Source organism: Pongo pygmaeus, chromosome 10 (assembly GCF_028885625.2).
Source record: "Pongo pygmaeus isolate AG05252 chromosome 10, NHGRI_mPonPyg2-v2.0_pri, whole genome shotgun sequence".
In the NCBI taxonomy this organism is placed as follows: Eukaryota; Metazoa; Chordata; class Mammalia; order Primates; family Hominidae; genus Pongo; species Pongo pygmaeus.
The window spans coordinates 127,757,436-127,775,860 of NC_072383.2; the positions used below are offsets into that span (position 1 = coordinate 127,757,436).

The window sequence follows — 18,425 nt, forward strand, 5'->3', positions numbered from 1 at the left end:
GTGCAATGGCACGATCTTGGCTCACTGCAACCTCAGCCTCCCGGGTTCAAGCGATTCTTGTGCCTCAGGCTCCCGAGTAACTGGGATTACAGGCGCCTGCCACCACAGTCGCCTAATTTTTGTATTTTTAGTAGAGATGGGGTTTCGCCATTTTGCCAGATTGGTCTCAAACTCCTGGCCTCAAGCGATCCACCTGCCTTGGCCTCCCAAAGTTCTGGAATTACAGGCATGAGACACTGTGCCCAGCCTGAAATGGGCCAGTTTTCTAAAAAGCAAGAAATTCCAGCCAACTTCAGTGAGCAGAATAGGGAAGTCTTCTCTGCTTTAACCCTGTAGGGAAAGTAACTCTGAAATGCCCCATCTGCTTTTTGTTTTCTGTGTCTGCTTTCTTCAGCCCTTGTCTGTCTGTAAAACACGCGTCCTCTGCGCAGCTCATCAGAACACTCATTCTGTTTTGTAGAATGAGGTGCTGCCCAGTTCTAGAATTGCTAATAAAAGCCCATTATAATCTTTGAACTAAATTTGTTGTCATTGTGTCTTTTGACAAGGCATACTTAGAAAATTATCATATTTGGATAGCAATTTAAAGTGGATTGAAAGGCTTGATTAAAAAAATCACTCCCATTTCTTTGTCTAACAAATACAATAATAAGAATTAAAATAATGATAAAAGCAGGCCAGGCACAGTGGCTCATGCCTGTAATCCCACCACTTTGGGAGGCCCGAGGCAGGTGGATCACTTGAGGTCAGGAGTTCGAGACCAGCCTGGCCAACATGGTGAAACCCCGTCTCTATTAAAAATACAAAAATTAGCTGGGCATGGTGGTGGGTGCCTGTAATTCCAGCTACTTGGAAGGCTGGGGCAGGAGAATCACTTTAACCCAGGAGGTGGCCAGGTGTGGTGGCTCACACATGTAATCCCAGCACTTTGGGAGACTGAGGCAGGTGGATCACCTGAGGTCAGGAGTTCGAGACCAGCCTGGCCAACATGGTGAAACCCCATCTCTACTAAAAATACAAAAATTAGCCGGACATGGTGGCCTGTGCCTGTAGTTCCAGCTACTTGAGAGGCTGACGCAGGAGAATTGCTTGAACTCAGGAGGCAGAGGTTGCAGTGAGCCAAGATCGTGCCATTGCACTCCAGCCTGGGAGACAGAGCGTGACTCCATCTCAAAAACAAACAACAACAAAAGAACCCAGGAGGTGGTGGTTGCAGTGAGCCGAGATCTTGCCATTGCATTCTAGCCTGGGTGACAGAGCGAGACTGTCTCAAAAAAAAAAAAAATTAATTAATTAATTAAAAAAATAAAAAATTAAATAAAATAATGATAAAAGCAATATGAATCTTCCATGATCATATGAAAATTGTGAAAAAAAGCAGAAATTAAATCAAAAGAACTAACCCAAAACAAAGAACTTTTCTGATCAGTCATGAGGTGCTCAATGGGCTTCCTCGGGGTTTCCCTGGACAGTCGACGGGGTTCTGTGCAGTTTGTCCTCCCACATGTTCACTGGCTGCTGGTGTTAGAAGAAAGCCTCACCTGTGTCTAGAATAACTCTGAAATCACGGTTTACAGTTGGCCCAACAAGTACTGCCTAACTATCCCTTCGACCCTTTTAAATCTTTGAATCATTGTAAAAAGCAAAACAAAGCAAAACTGGTAATTGGTTTTATCCCAATAAATCACCAGCCATCAATTTTCTGTGGCTAACCTCATGGCTGGGAAGCTCTGGCCAGGGAGTTTGGGACACTTCAAGTCTTTATGCAGCTGGGTCACCCTATTCCATACCGGGGACAGCATTCAAAGTTCTGTCTGGAGCCTCAGATTCCTTGTTTGGTAATGTAGGTGTCAGTCTCGCTTCTGAAAACCGGGGTTACTGAGAGGTATCACTGCATTTAGGACCCTAGTCCTTCCTGAGGACCCCTGATCATATGTTGTGGCAATGCAAGTGTGGACCCAGAAAACCTGAGACAGGTCTCAGTTACTATTTAGAAAGTTTATTTTGCCAACGTCGAAGACACGCACCCATGACCCAGCCTCAGGAGGTCCTGATGACACGTGCCCAAGGTGGTCAGTCACAGGTTGGTTTCCTACATCTTAGGGAGATGTGAGACATCAATCAATATATGTAGGAGGTACACTGGTTCGGTCTGGAAAGGCGGGACAACTGGAAGCAAAGGCAGGAAGACTCGAAGCAGGGAGGGGTTTTCCAGGTCACTGGTAGGTGACAGAAAAAAGGTTGCGTTCTTTTGCTTTTCTGATTGGCCTTTCCCAAAGAGGCAATCAGATATACATTTATCTCAGTGAGCAGAGGGGTGACTTTGAATAGAATGGGAGGGAGGTTTGCCCTTAGCAGTTCCCAGCTTGACTTTTCCCTTTAGCTTAGTGATTTGGGGACCCAAGATATTTTCCTTTCACACCACCTTATCATAACAGAGAGCACATGTGTGCATGTGCATGTGTGTGCGTGTGTGTGTTACAATAAAAAAAGGCATTAAAACACATGGGGGTTACCTTAAAAGGGGATCTTTTATTACAGGTTTTCTTGTTGTTGTTATGCTCTGCAAATTCATTACCTTTGATTCCTGTAGTTGGCAATGCACTGCCTTATGGAAGGAAAACAATTCTGTTTACTAGAAACAACATTGAATGAATCCATCTTACAGTATTATCATTAGTATTATTCATTGCATTGTTATTAAAGCAAACACTGATTTCTATTTTGGGGGGTTATTGATCGAGGTTAGTAGGCAGGAAAACTGCATGAATCAGATTCTTTGTCCAGTACAATATAGCACACGTTTCTGTAAAAGAAAGTATTGAACTTGTCTAGCTTTATAATGAGTATTTCATTTTTAATCAAATTTTTTAAATAGTTATATTTTTCCTAGAGGGTCTATTTTTGAAGTTTTTTTTAGTATTTAAAATTTTTTTCTATATTATATAGTATTCGAACTTAGCTTCAGCTTTTTGGCTTATAAATATTATAATGTAATCAGTACTTGATAATTATATTATCAATATCAAAACTAAATGAAGAGTATGTGAAACCTATGGAAATTGTTTGGTGAAGGATCATCCAGGTACATATTAGAAGAAAATACTCTTGACCAGGCGTGGTGGCTCACGCCTGTAATCCCAGCACTTTGAGAGGCTGAGGCAGGTGGATCACTGCAGTCAGGAGTTTGAGACAAGCCTGGCCAACATGGGGAAACTCCATCTCCACTAAAAATACAAAAATTAGCTGGACATGGTGACACATGCCTGTAATCCCAGCTACTCAGGAGGCTGAGGCAAGAGCATCGCTTGAAACCTTGGAGGCAGAGGTTGCAGTGAGCTGAGATCTCGCCACTGCACTCCAGCCTGGGCGAAAGAGGGAGACTCTGTCTCAAAAAAAAAAAAAAGAAAAGAAAAGAAAAGAAAAGAAAAAATTATTGTCAAGCAAATAAGCAAAAGAGAGTTTGTATAAAATGAAACACCTCAAAAATAGCCTCATAAATAGGAAATATATAGCGCACGATAGGTTAAACAAGGTGAATTTGCTGTTTTGTAGGCATAAAATGGCTGAATATTGGTAGTTTCATAAGATTTAAGCTATAGATATTTAAGCCCAAAGATTTTTTTTTGTAAAAAAAAAATCACATGAGAAAGTGAGTAAATCTATTTCAAAATGGCAATGTTCAACTAAAAGTGCAAAAATGGTAGCTTTATATTTTTCATGAGAAATGTGTTTTTTTTAATTTAATTTAATTTTATTATTTTTTTGGACACAGAGTCTTACTCTGTCACCCAGGCTGGAGTGCAGTGGTGCAATCTCAGCTCACTGCAACCTCCACCTCCTGGGTTCAGGCGATTCACCTGCCTCAGCCTCGTCAGTAGCTGGGACTACAGGGGTGCACCACCACGCCCGGCTAATTTTTGTATTTTTAGTGAAGATGGAGTTTCCCCGTGTTGGCCAGGCGGGTCTGGAACTCCTGACTACAGTGGTCTGCCTGCCTAGGCCTCCCAAAGTGTTGGGATTACAGGACTGAGCCATTGCGCCCCACTAATTGTTCAATTCTTAAGTTTCTCAGTTTTGAAGTTTCCCGGCAAAGGAAGGTTTACACACTCTCCTGAAAGGCCCATCGTCAGGCAATTGTTATTTAGCTACTTTTCTTTCTTTTTGATCTTATTTTCACAGGATAAAGTCTATTCCCCCAGATACAGTTTCCTTGCACCTCTTGTTAGTTTTCAGAGCAAATGGAGAGCTTCTCATAACTGAGGCCAGCAGAACAACCCGTGCTGGGCTCAAGCCTCCTTCCGCGTCAGCACTGTGCCGTGCTTGGATTATGAAAGTGGGCCTTGGTGGGAAGTCCAGTGTGAGCTCCTCTCCGTCCGTCTTTCCTTACTTCTCCCTTCAGTAGTGGACCTGTGATGGAATGTGCCCGACTGATGACAGGGTTGTAGAGGAGGCAGAAAGGAAAGCTCGGGGCAGACACAGGCAGGGGAAGCGGGGACTACTGGAGGAAGAATCTGCCATTTCTGGGTCCTGCTGCAGGGAAGGAATCGTCCTTTCCTGGTTCTCATCTGCAGTAATTAATTATTCCTGTGGTGTTTGCCTGATGGTGATTTTTCCATTTGCACTGCGTCTTGTTTATTAACTGGAATTCTGCCTTACGGAAGACTTTCCCCTTTGATCCCATTTACTTATTTGATTATTTATTTGTTATTCAGTATGGACTCAAGGGAGCTGGGTGTGGTGGCTCATGGCTGTAATCCCAGCACTTTGGGAGGCTGAGTTGGGTGGATCACTTGAGGCCAGGAGTTCGAGACCAGCCTGGCCAGCATGGTGAAACCTCATCTGTACTAAAAATACAGAAAAAAAAATTAGCCGGGCATGGTGGTGCGTGCCTGTAATCCTAGCTACTCAGGAGGCTGAGGCAGGACAGTTGCTTGAACCCAGGAGGCGGAGGTTACAGTGAGCTGAGACTGCACCACTGCACTCCAACCTGGGTGACAGAGCAAGACTCCATTTCAAAATAAATAAATAAATAAATAAATATAAAAAATATATATATATAAAAAACATGGACTCATAGATATTATTTTATTTTCCTTTACAGGTTATCTGTTACTATTTTTGTTTATTCGGTTGCTCAAATTGTCGCAGATTTGCCCATAGGAGATGCTTTGAGCTGATGCCTGTCTTCTTTTGACATGCTCTCATCATTCATCGTTTTCTGAGCACTTTTCTACTTTCTGGCATCATAAAATGTCCCTGATTCATCTCCTGTCTAACTTGTCCTACTTCTGGAAATGGCTATTTCTCAAAGGAGTCCTGGTTCCGTTATAATTTTTTTTGTCTTTTTAGAGAATATTATTTAGAAACTAAGATATGTGCTTATTGCTTACTCAGTGTCCTTTCTTGTAAGCCCTCTTAGAGCTTGGAAATGTAAGTATGTTTATATGCACATATACAACTGTATGTATTTTTATTTCATCACTAGAAATATGGTTCTCATTATTTGACATTGGTATGAAGCTTAGGGTTTGTATTAGGCATCCGAATGGAGGTATGAAGTAGGTAGAAGTCTGGGCAAGTTAGGGGAGGGGTCGGGAGTTTGTTGGTCAATATACAGATGCTTTTTTTTTTTGAGACAGAGTCTCGATCTGTCACCCAGGCTGGAGTGCAATGGCACAATCTTGACTCATCGCAACCTCTGCCTCCTGGGTTCAAGCTATTCTCCTGCCTCAGCCTTCTGAGTAGCTGGGATTACAGGCATGTACCACCACATAGAGCTAATTTTGTAATTTTAGTAGAGAACGGGGTTTCTCCATGTTGGTCAGGCTGGTCTCTCGAACTCCCACCTCGGCCTCCCAAAGTGCTGAGATTACAGGCATGAACCACCGCGTCTGGCCTTACAGATGCTATTGAAAACTGAAAACTGGTGAGCTCACCAAGGGAGTAAGTGCAGATAGAGAAGAGAAGCCCAAGAACTGAGTCTTGGAGCAGCCCATTTTTGAGAAATCAGAGAGAGGAATTAGTGAGACTGAGATTGAGTGGCCAGTAAGATGAAATGGAATGGTATGGTGGAAACCAATGAAGAAGCATTTCAAGGAGGAAGGAGAGAGCGTATGTGCCTGTTGCTATTGATAGGTCAAGTAAGATGAAGACTGAGGATGGGACCATTCCGCTTACCAACGTGGAGGTCCTCAGTGACCTTGAGCACAGTTTCAATGGTGCAGTCAGGGGAGCTGCCTGGAGTGGTTTAAATGAGAAGAGAGGCATTGGAGGTGTTGAGTCAAGGTAACACTAGGGCTTTTTTTGTCAAGGAGAAAAGAGAAAAAGGACAATAATTGAAGCAGGGACTGTGGGATTAAGAGAGTCGTTTTTAAGATCAGAGAAATAATAGCATTTTTATAATGAGTAGAGGAGAAAATGATTTGGGAGAAAGATAGGAGGATATATATTATCTACAGAAAGTCTTGAAAGATTGAAAGTCCTGACTTTATAAAATATTTTGTTAAGAATTTTCTTTCTAACTAAAAAAAAAGGCTGTCCCAATGCAATGTAGAAATTTTGGAAAGTACTGAAGAAGCCAGGCAAAAGCAAATTACCAAATTTTTTTTTGTACTTTATGTGTACTTTAACCATGACTAGCTTTTTGGTAGGTGATCTTTTAATTACTTATATTTGTATGTCTGTGACTATATTTTCATTGTTATTATTTTTGAAAATTTGGGCTGAATGACACATACTATTTTTTTTTTTTTTTTTTTTTTTAAGACAGAGTCTCGCTCTGTCGCCCAGGCTGGAGTGCAGTGGCACGATCTTGGCTCACTGCAACCTCCGCCTCCCAGGTTCAATTGATCCCCCTGCCTCAGCCTCCCGAGTAGCTGGGATTACAGGCCTGCACCACCGCGCCCAGCTACAGTTTTGATAATTTTAAGGTTCCGAACATGGTTTTAATGGCTGCATAGAATTCTGTCATAAATTCTGTAAATTCTTTGAGATTGGGCATTTATATCTTTATTATAAACAATACCACAGGGAACAATCTGTTTCTGTCTTTGTGTACTTGTCTGATTGTATCTTTTTTTTTTTTTGAGATGGAGTCTCACTCTGTCGCCCAGGCTGGAATGCAGTGGCGTGATCTCCGCTCACTGCAAACTCCACCTCCCGGATTCCTGCCATTCTCCAGCCTCAGCCTCCCGAGTAGCTGGGACTACAGGCGCCCGCCACTGCGCCCGGCTAATTTTTTTGTATTTTTTAGTAGAGACGGGGTTTCACCGTGTTAGCCAGGATGGTCTTGATCTCCTGACCTCGTGATCCACCTGCCTCGGCCTCCCAAAGTGCTGGGATTATAGGCGTGAGCCACCGCGCCCGGCCTTGATTGTATCTTTAGGTTGAATTCCTACAGGTAGAATTGCAAGGTCTAACGATATGAACATGCGAATATATTGATGCAGTTTCTCAAATTTCTCTTCAGAAAAAATATTTGCATTTTAATTTACCAAGTGGGTGTATGTTTTCATTTTCTCACCTTCATCAACATTGGGCATTCTTATTTTTAAAACTGCCAATCTTATATGTGATGCAATTGTTTCCTATTGTTCTAATTAGATTTATTTTGTTAATAGAGAAACTTTACTTTTCCTCACATTTTATGGTCCCTTGTATTTGCTGTCATGTGACTGTCCCATTTTTCCCATCCCTTTTTTTCCCTTGGGATATTTGGCTTCCTTGTTAATTTTGAAGAGCTCCTGAGTAAGGATATTATTCCTCTTTTCTCCATGTCAATTGCACATGTTTCTTCCAAATTGTTATTTTTGTTTTAATTTGCGGTATTTCAGTAGTTTTTAAATTTTAATATAATCAAAGCTTTTTTATCTTTAGAATTAATTTCATAGCTTTTTTCTTTCTCCTTTTCATACCTTGCCTGTGGTACCCAATAATGTGATAGCTTTTTATGCTCAGAAAACCTTTCCCAGGCTGAGGCCAGTTGTTTGTTCACTTATATCATTCCAGACTTCTCGTGTAGTCTTACTTTTTTTTTACTTAGCTCCTGAACCTTTTCAGATATGTGATATAAGGGAGGAAACTAACTTTTTCCATGTGTTTAACACCACTTCTCTGACTTTATGCTATGTCAAATTCTTTTTTTTTTTTTTTGAGATGGAGTCTCGCTCTTGCCCAGTCTGGAGGGCAGTGGCACGATCTCGGCTCACTGCAACCTCCGCCTCCCGGGTTCACACCATCCTCCTGCCTCAGCGTCCCAAGTAGCTGGGACTACAGGCGCACGCCACCACACCCGGCTAATTTTTTGTCTTTTTAGTAGAGACGAGGTTTCACCGTGTTAGCCAGGATGGTCTCGATCTCCTGACCTTGTGATCCGCCCGCCTGGGCCTCCCAAAGTGCTGGGATTATAGGTGTGAGCCACCAGGCCTGGTCTATGCTATGTCAAATTCTTAAATGTATTTGGGTCTGTTTCTGGCCTTGTATTTGGTTTTGATCTTTCTATCTTTTCTTCACTGCCAACACTGTTTCAATTGTTATATTTTTAATATGTTTTGATATCTGTTAATACACATCTCATCTTTGAATCCTTCTTTTTCTTCCTCTTCCTCTTCCTCTTCTTCTTCTTCCTTTTCTTCCTCCTCCTCCTTCTTCTTCCTTCTTCCTTTCTTCTTTCTTCTTCCTCTGTCACCCAAGCTGGAGTGCAGTGGCACAATCATGGCTCACTGCAGCCTTGACATCCCAGGCTCAAGCTATCCTCCTGCTTCAGCCTCCTGAGTAGCTGGGACTACAAGTGTGCTCAACCATGCCTGGCTAATTACAAAAACGTTTCCTGTAGAGATGGGGGTCTCCCTATGTTGCCCAGGCTGGTCTTGAATGCCTGGGCTCAAGTGCTCTTCCTGCCTCAGCCTCCCAAAGTATTGGGATTATAAGTGTGAGCCACTGTGCCTGGCCTGAATTCTTCATCAAAATTTTCTGATTGTTTGTCACCCAATTGTACGTATGGGTAAACTTTAAAATTATTTTGTCAAATTTCAATAGAAATCCACTTCTGGATTTTATTTGAATTATTGATTTTGTCATGTAATTTGGTAAAAATGGACGTTTTGATAGTATTGGAGCTTCCCATCTAAGAATGTGCTCCACATTTCCATGAAAAAGTATCTCTTAATACTCCTGCACTTCATGGCAAACATAATGTTAATAAATAGATTACCTTTATATTCTTAGTTTTGAGGGCCCTTGTGCATTTCCTAAAGAAGCAATTGAAAGGAGGGAGATGTTAACAGTGAGCACCCATGTGCATTCAGTAAATTGTGATCGTGTCCCCATAGTCTCCCCTTGGCAGAGCTAGTGGAGTGGACAGGCTGCCCTTGAATGGTCAGGGTGGATTAACCAAGCAAGTTCCTTGCTTCTCTCCTGCATCTTGATGGCTTGCTTTTGATTTTATCCCTGCCTCTCTGAACTTGCGTGGAAGGAAGAGAAAAAATAGGAAGTTTTGTGGTTCGTTTGGTTTACTTCTTGCATATACAACTTTTTTTTGGTGTGAGTTGAGATTAAACCTAACGGCCAGTGACCACAAGTAATAAAGATTGATTGCATTTTAAATTTAGTGTCTTACCTTGTCTCTCATAATTTGTTCCAAAGAGCTATTTCATAGTTCTTTTAATTGAATTCTGGCCTAATTGTTTCTATTATTTTTGTTCATTTACTAGATTTGCTGTCGCTTTCACAGAGTCAATGAAGGAAATGGCACAAGTGCAGTGGGTATGTGTTTATCTGGTATTGTTATTTTGGTTGTGCTGATGAAATTGCAGAATTCGAGAACTGAAAGGCAGCCTTACTGAGCTGACAATGTTTCCATGGACGGTGCCTGTTGTGGCCACAATAGTGTATTATGTTTCCCATAGATTGATTTTGTATGTGTAGATGCACCTGAAACGTCCCTGATATTTTTTGATGTTGTTATTGAATGACAAAAATAGCCCAATAATGTGTTGTCTGTGTTTTTTGTTGTTGTTGTTTTGTTTTGTTTTGTTTTGTTTTGAGATGGAGTCTCGCTCTGTCACCTAGGCTGGAGTGCAATCTCAGCTCACTGCAACCTCTGCCTCCCGGGTTAAAGCAATTCTCCTGCCTCAGCCTCCTGAGTAGCTGGGATTACAGGTGCGCACCACCACACCCAGCTAATTTTTTTGTATTTTTAGTAGAGATGGGATTTCACCATGTTGGTCAGGCTGGTCTCGAACTACTGATCTCAAATGATCTGCCTGCCTCAGCCTCCCAAAGTGCTGGGATGACAGGCATGAGCCACTGAACCTTTTTACTTGAAAATTCAAATTTGGCCATACATAGTGGCTCATGCCTGTCATCGCAGCACTTTGGGAGGCCAAAGTTGGAGGATGACTTGAGCCCAGGTGTTCGAGGCTCCAGTGAGCCATGATTGCACCATTGCAATCCAGCCTGGGTAACAGAGTGAGAGCCCATCTTAAAAAAAAAAAAAAAAAAAAAAGAGGGACCAGGCATGGTGGCTCACGCCTGTAATCCCATCACTTTGGGAGGCCGAGGTGGGTGGATCACAAGGTCGGGAGTTTGAGACCAGCCTGGCCAACATGGTGAAACCCCGTCTCTACTAAAAATACAAAAATTAGCAGGGCTTGGTGGTGGGAACCTGTAATCCCAGCTACTTGGGAGGCTGAGGCAGGAGAATAGCTTGAACCCTGTTTTCTTTCTATGTTCTCAGATCGGGTGATTTATCAGCTGCACTATAAATGTTGCAGCAACCTTGTATGCATGAGAGTAACAATCTCTTAGGTGACAGAGGTAATTTCCTGGGTTGGACCGTTTATTAGAAAAGCTTTAAACAGTCAAGAGTTTGTAGATCCACAAGTTAGTTCACTTATTGACTCTGTATTCATGATGACTTAGAGGGCTGGTGTATGAGCTGGTGGGAGCTTAACTGAATTCCCAGTAAGGAGCTATGTGAACGCACCACAGAGCTGGTGCCTGCAAAACTAAAGAAAAAAGCCAAAGGTCAGTTTCCCTTTGGCGGGCAAGGCTGCTGTCTCTGGCAGTGGGAACTGCATTGAGCCTGCTCCACCAGCATTGTTAGTGCTTGTGTTCCGCCAGTTCATCTGCTGTGCACAGGGTGTATGCCCTGATCATTTGCAGGCGTTATTCCTGTTGGTTGGGGGGATCAAGGAACAGGGCTTATGCCCTGATCATTTGCAGGCTCTGCCCATTCTTTATGGAATTGCAATTTGCAAAATTGGTGGTACTTGGAAACTGCTGCATTGGGACAAGGGCAGAACCCAGTCATCTGTGGTCTCTTCTGAAAGCTCGGGATGCTAGACATATGTGAATGTGAAGTTGCACACACCCTGACTGCCCATAGTCTTACTCTTTATGTCAGACTTTTCCCAGGCAGAGCATGGAGGTTGTATTTCCTAGTGCAATTTAATGACTTGTCAATCTCAGTATCAGAAAACCCAACAGGCATCCTGGTTTCCAGTTTTATTGTAATACCTAACTTTTTTTTTTTTTTTTTTTGAGACAGAGTCTCACTCTGTCACCCAGACTAGAGTGTAATGGTGCTATCTCAGCTCACTGCAACCTCTGCCCCACAGGTTCAAGCGATTCTGTTGCCTCAGCCTCCTGAGTAGCTGGGATGACAGGCCTGTGCCACCACACCCGGCTAATTTTTGTATTTTTAGTAGAGACGTGGTTTCACCTTGTTGGCCAGGCTGGTCTCAAACGCCTGACCTCAAGTGATCCACCCACCTGAGCCTCCCAAAGTGTTGGGGCTACAGGTGTGAGCCACTGCACCTGGCCTACCTGTTGGACTATCTATCTGCCTTCTTAAGGTAGTTTTCAAACCAGTGGTTACCAAAATGGGGTCCCTGGACCTCTGAGATTCCCCGGGACTCTTTCAGGGCCCCATCAAGTCAAGCTTTTTCTAAATAATAATGCAAAGCCTTTTCTTTTGGCTTTTCTCATGGTTTAAAATGCAATGATGAGTAAAATGCAGCTGCCTTAATACTAATGAAGGCAGTGGCCCCATCTGTGCTAATATTCGCTGATTAGTCACCACCACCCACTTAAGCCAGTTTCACTTAAAAATGTCCTTGATGAAGAAATACAAATTATTAGCTTTTCAAATATTAACCTTTGAATATATGTTGTTATTGTTTTTTCAGTAGAGATGGGGTTTTGCCTCGTTGGCCAGGCTGGTCTTGAACTCCTGACCTCAAGTGATCTGCCCTCCTCGGCCTCCCAAAGTGCTAGGATTACAGGCGTGAACCACCGTGCCTGAGCTTTTCTCTCTCTCTCTCTCTTTTTTTTTTTTTTTCTGAGATGGAGTCTCGCTCTGTTGCCCAGGCTGGAGTGCAGTGGCGTGATCTCGGCTTACTGCAACCTCTGCCTCCCGGGTTCAAGCTATTCTCCTACCTCAGCCTCCCAAGTAGCTGGGATTACAAGCGCCCACCACCACGCCCTGCTAATTTTTGTATTTTTAGTAGAGACGGGGTTTCACCATGTTGGCCAGGCTGGTCTCGAACTCCCGACCTTGTGATCCACCCACCTTGGCCTCCCAAAGTGCTGGGATTACAGGCATGAGCCACCATGCCTGGTCTCTCTCTTTTTTTTTTTTTTTTGAGACAGGCTCTCACTCTGTTACCCAGGCTGGATTGCAATGGTGCAGTCATGGCTCACTGGAGCCTCGAACACCTGGGCTCAAGCCCATCCTCCCGCCTTCACCTCCCAAAGTGCTGGGATGACAGGCATGAGCCACTGCGTGTGGCCAAATTTGAATTTTCAAGTAAAAATTAGAATTTTGGAAAGCCAGCATGAGGTTGTCAGTTTCCCAGTATCTGAAGGCTTTCCTGATGAAATCAGTGGTTCTACTAACAAATCTGACTTTTTTGGGTGTTGTATAATGAAATGTTTAAACATTTGAAAGATCTCCATGACTCAGTGAACCAGTATGTTTTAAATGATCAATATGTGACCTATAGAATCAAGTACAGGTGAAAGATCAGTTCATAGTACCAGGTAGACCAATGGACTTTAATATAACTGAGTATGAAAAGTTTGGCTGGGCGCAGTGGCTCACGCCTGTAATCCCAGCACTTTGGGAGGCCGAGGTGGGCGGGATCACCTGAGGTCGGGAGTTCGAGACCAGCCTGACCAACATGGAGAAACCCCATCTCTACTAAAAATACAAAAGTAGCCGGGCATGGAGGTGCATGCCTGTAATCCCAGCTACTTTCGGGAGGCTGAGGCAGGAGAATCGCTTGAACTCAGGAGGTGGAGGTTGCAGTGAGCCGAGATTGTACCATTGCACTACAGCCTGGGCAACAAGAGCAAAAATTCTGTCTCAAAAAAAAAAAAAAAGAAAAAAAAGAAAAGTTCCCTGATGCAGCTAAACTTTAAGAAATTGCCACTTGCTGAGTTTGGGTGCAGTGTCCAAGGATAATGCCTACAGTGATCTGAAAGGCTATTAAAATACTCTTTGTTTTCCTACTACCTGTCTGCAAGAGGCAGGATTTTCTTTATAGACCTCAACCAAAACAACATGTTGCAACAAATTAAATGAAACAGCAAATATGGGAACCCAACTGTGTTGGTTAAGACAGACATTAAAGAAATAATTGCCAGGCGCGGTGGCCCACACCTGTAATCCCAGCACTTTGGGAGGCTGAGGTGGGCGGATCACCTGAGGTCAAGAGTGCAAGACCAGCCTGGCCTACATGACGAAACCCTGTCTCTACTGAAAATACAAAAAATTAGCTGGACATGGTGGTGTGCACCTGTAGTCCCAGCTACTCAGGAGGTTGAGGCAAGAGAATTGCTTGAACCCAGGAGGCCGAGGTTGAAGTGAGCAGAGATGACGCCACTGAAAGACTCCGTCTCAAAAAAATAAATAAATAAAAGAAATATTTTACCTATGGAAGCATGCTCCTTTTCCATGAATTCATTGCCCTTTTCTCTAACTTGTCAGGCTTCAATATCGTCCTCCATCGTAAATCCTTCCTTGACCCTCCAGAATTGGCATAGATGAGTTCCCTTCCTCTGTCAGTTACCTTTTGCTGCTTAACAAACCAGTTGCCTTAAACACACAGGGTGGCCTCACTTCCATGCCTGTACCTTAGCTGGGTTGGTGGGGACCCCTGAGGCCTGTCTCCATGGGGTCTGTCATCCTGTTTTAGGATCAGCAGGAAGAGAGAACAGGCCTCAACTCACAAGCACATTCCAGGCCTCTGCCTGTGATAGGCTTGCCTCCTTCCCATTGACCAAAGCAACTCAGCGGGTGGAGATACGGTCCCTACCTCATAATGAGAGAATCTTTAATGCTGCCTTACAAGGGCACGGATGCAGGGACGGGGAGAATTGATGGCCTCTGTAACCATCTGCCACACTTCGTGCTTGTCTCTAATGAGTATAACATGTTTTACTTTCTTTCCCGTGCTTCTCAAGTGGTGAGCTTCTTGAGAAAGGGACATGATATAGTCACTCGTGCATCCCTGGAGAATAGTATACTGTCTCAGGCCCATGGAATATCCGTTAAATTGATTGATTAGGAATGACTCCTCCTTTAGAACCTTTTGGTTTTTTTTAATTTTTTGATTTTTTTTTTCGAGATGGAATCTTGCTCTGTCACCCAAGGTGAAGTACAGTGGCGCAATCTCAGCTCACTGCAACCTCCACCTCCCAAGTTCGAGCTATTCTCCTGCCTCAGCCTCCTGAGTAGCTGGGATTACAGGCTCCCGCCATCATGCCCAGCTAATTTTTGTATTTTTAGTAGAGACGGGGTTTCACCATGTTGGCCAGGCTGGTCTCGAACTCCTGACCATGTGATCTGCCCGCCTTGGCCTCCCAAAGTGCTGGGATTACAGGCATGAGCCACTGTGCCCGGCCAGAACTTTTAATTAAAGAAATTTTCAGGCATACGTAGAAGTAGCAAGAATAGTAGAGTGAGCCCTTTATGTGCCACGACCCAGTGTATTGTTCCTCAATTCTTATTTACTCTACTTCCTCCGGAATACACACACACACTACACTCACACACACACACACACACATAAAATGTTTTGTAGGATAATTTGAAAAATTACCAATATCATGCCATTTCACCTATAATTATGTGCCATTTTACCTGCAAACGTACTCTGATAAAGACTTTTTTAAAAACCCATAAACACCATGGTACAGGTAACCTTTGTATTGGCAGACCACGTCAGTAAGGCAGAAATAAAGAGGGGTTTAAGAGTATTCATACAACCTAACATTTTTATCAATACAGTTTGGAAGAAATCAAGGAATAGAATTTGGAGGGGGAAAAGGAGAGGAACTGAATTATTTGGTTCCAGATGTATTGACTTAGTGACAAATATTAGACTCAGGGGTCAATATCCAGAATAGAGCTGAGAATGTAGGACTGTCCTTAGAGGAGGGCACAGTTGGGGACACAGCCACGTGAGTCACTGGTGTCCAGGTGATGGTTAAAGATGGTTAAAGCACGAAAACAGTCTTTTTTTTTTTTTTGAGACAGAGTCTTTCTCTGTTGCCCGGGCTGGAGTGCAGCAGTGCGATCTCGGCTCACTGCAACCTACGCCTCCCAGATTCAAGCGATTCTTCTGCCTCAGCTTCCCAAGTAGCTGGGATTACAGGTGCCTACCGCCACACCCAGCTAATTTTTGTATTTTGAATAGAGATGGGGTTTCACCATGTTGGCCAGGCTGGTCTTGAACTCCCGACCTCAGGCGATCCACTTGCCTTGGCCTCCCAAAGTGCTGGGATTACAGGTGACTGCCACCATGCCTGGCTAATTTTTGTATTTTTAATAGAGACTGGGTTTCACCATGTTGGCCAGGCTGGTCTCAAACTCCTGACCTCAAATGATCTGCCCACCTCATCCTCCCAAAAGGCAGGTATGAGCCACTGCGCCTAGCCCATTTCCCACCCTAAACAAACACTCTGCTGTCAGGTATTACACCACTTACGCCGTTTCCCAGAAGCTAAGGGTGCAGGTCATGCCTTTGTTTGGTCAAGGCCGAATTTCCTAGTACACACTCACTATATTCCAAAATATTATCTCAACATGTCATCAATATGAAAGTTACTAGTGATATCATATTTTACCTTTTTTTGTGTGAAGTCTTTGAAATTCGGTGTGTATTTTACACTCACAGCACATCTTAATTCAAACCGGCTGCCTTACACGTGCCCTGGATCAGCCACGTGGCCACATGTGGCCAGGGCTGTTGTGTGCTCAGGGCAGCTCTGTTTCAGGATTTCTGAAACTTACACCATATCTGATCCTGGAGGACACATGAATGGACATGTGCCCAGTGAGGGTTAGTTTGTAACCGGTGAGCGAACTTCAGCCCCCAGGGCTGCTCTTGTGGAAACGTTGTCTTGGGAGCTGGGTTTATGATTGCCTACCTATCTCTGGCTGACCTTCACAGATTAGTTTGATTGGATTTCAATAAAGATGGTTTTATCTCTTTTAATTTGAAATGCCTTTGTTTATGCTCAAGTCATTATTTTTTAGTGTTGTTTATATCAGCCTTAATTTGACGTTGTACCTACTTTGTAAAATATACAATCCTAGTGGGCTCCTCACCAGGTCAGCATGCCAGGCTGTTAACGCCTAGCACGCGTGATCAATGTAGGTCATGTTTTGGGATGGCATTACTATGTCGGTTTGTGATATTATAATATATCTTTTAAGTATTTTTTTCTTTATTAAAGGGGTCTCACTCTGTGGCCCAGACTGGATGGAGTGCAGCGGCATGATCATGGCTCACTGCAGCCTCAAACTCGTGGGATCAGACGATCCTCTCCCCTCAGCCTCCTGGGTAGCTGGGACTACAGGCCCATGCCACCACACCTGCCTGAAATTTTTACTTTTTTTTTTTTTTTTTTTTTTATGGAGATAAGGTCTCACTGTGTTGCGCAGGCTACTCTTGAACTCTTGGCCTCAAGTAGTTCTCCTGCTTCAACCTCCTAAAATGCTAGAATTACAGGTGTGAGCCTCTGTGCTGGCCAGTTTCTGATATTATAATACCGATTTGACATTTTCAGGAACTTGATTCACTTCACATTTCTGATCCTGAAATATATGTTGCGGGAAGTTTGAAAATATTTTATGTAGGATTTTGATTTCTTGCTACAATATGTAATAGATATTCAGGATGCAAACTTGAGTACTTCTAGTTCTAGTCCACGTTTAGAGCGCTTTGTCTAAATTCATCAGAATTTCGCCAGAAAATGTAAAAATTTCACCAAAAATAAAACACCCATGAACAAATTAAATGTGTATCTTAATGGACGCTTCTACCAGGAGAAGCAATGGTTATGGTTTAATATATCTCCATTGGGCTAAAAACCCCTCATGCCTGTTTTCACACTCTTTTCCTAATAAGCATTCTTCTAAGAGGACATTATCTAAACTCAAATATTTATTTATGAGCTATATTTAAAAAATCCTGTTTGAGTAAATATTGTTTGAAACAGTTATCAAATTCAAACAAAAAAAAAGCACAGCGCCATTCATAATGGCCCATCAATATGCTTTGCAAAGGCTAAGTTTTCAGGTGTTATCTTTAGAGTGAGGTTTTTCTTTTTTTTTTTTCTTTTCTGGAAACTTTGAGTCACCACCTTCTGGGGCCTAATTTATCTACTTTGCCTTGGCACTTGTTAAAGAAAAGTAACTTCTTGAAGTTGCTGTATTAGGCAAAACCTAAAGTGTAATTTTACCTTGTGTACATTTACTCATCAAAATTCTTTTGGAAATTAAAATATAGAAAGCAAGACAGATCTCATTGGCTGTTACAAGTGCAGTTCCTGTACAGGTGAGCTCCACAAGTCAGTGCAGATGTTAGCGCTGGCCTAATCAGAATGAGCTGCGTGTCTACTTTTCCCTAAAGTCTGCAGTAGAAGCATGTTGTCTTTTGAGCTACTTGTTACTTCTCCCTCTTCCTGCATGGCCCCATTGCTTCATGTCTGATTACCTCGGAAAGTCATCTTGGCAGCAGCTGAAACTACACAGACCACACCTTTTATTAGAGTTCCCACCCTCCTGGAAACATAAAAACACATTGAGCACATGGGTTTCACCTCTAGACTACCTCCTTTCTGTGCCAGCCCTCTCACCTCTGCAGGAGAAGCTCCAGGGATTGATTATGTCCCAGGAAGCTAATCATTTTTTTTGAGACAGAGTCTCGCTTTGTTGCCCAGGCTGGAGCGCAGTGGCGCGATCTCGGCTCACTGCAAGCTCCGCCTCCCGGGTTCATGCCATTCTCCTGCCTCAGCCTCCCGAGTAGCTGGGACTACAGGCGCCCGCCACCACGCCCGGCTAATTTTTTGTATATTTAGTAGAGACGGGGTTTCACCGTGTTAGCCAGGCTGGTCTCGATCTCCTGATCTTG

The 18,425-nt window shown here is 43.2% G+C and overlaps 1 protein-coding gene across 8 annotated transcripts in view; it reads left to right on the forward strand.

Annotated features, from left to right (window-relative positions):
- GLT1D1 (glycosyltransferase 1 domain containing 1) overlaps positions 1-18,425 on the forward strand; it is a 140,231-nt gene that overhangs the window by 38,080 nt on the left and 83,726 nt on the right. For 5 of the 8 annotated variants that reach the window (XR_008492957.2, XM_054444232.1, XM_054444234.1 and 2 more), the window contains one exon: positions 9,714-9,765. The exons of 2 other annotated variants lie outside the window; for them this stretch is intronic. Coding sequence is in view for 5 of the 6 variants with exons in the window: in XM_054444232.1 (XP_054300207.1) it covers positions 9,714-9,765 (52 nt within the window). In the remaining variant the exon portion in view is untranslated. Of the gene's footprint in view, positions 1-9,713; positions 9,766-17,801; positions 17,850-18,425 lie in introns of all 8 variants that reach the window. One more of the 8 variants, XM_054444237.1, reaches the window with a different exon arrangement.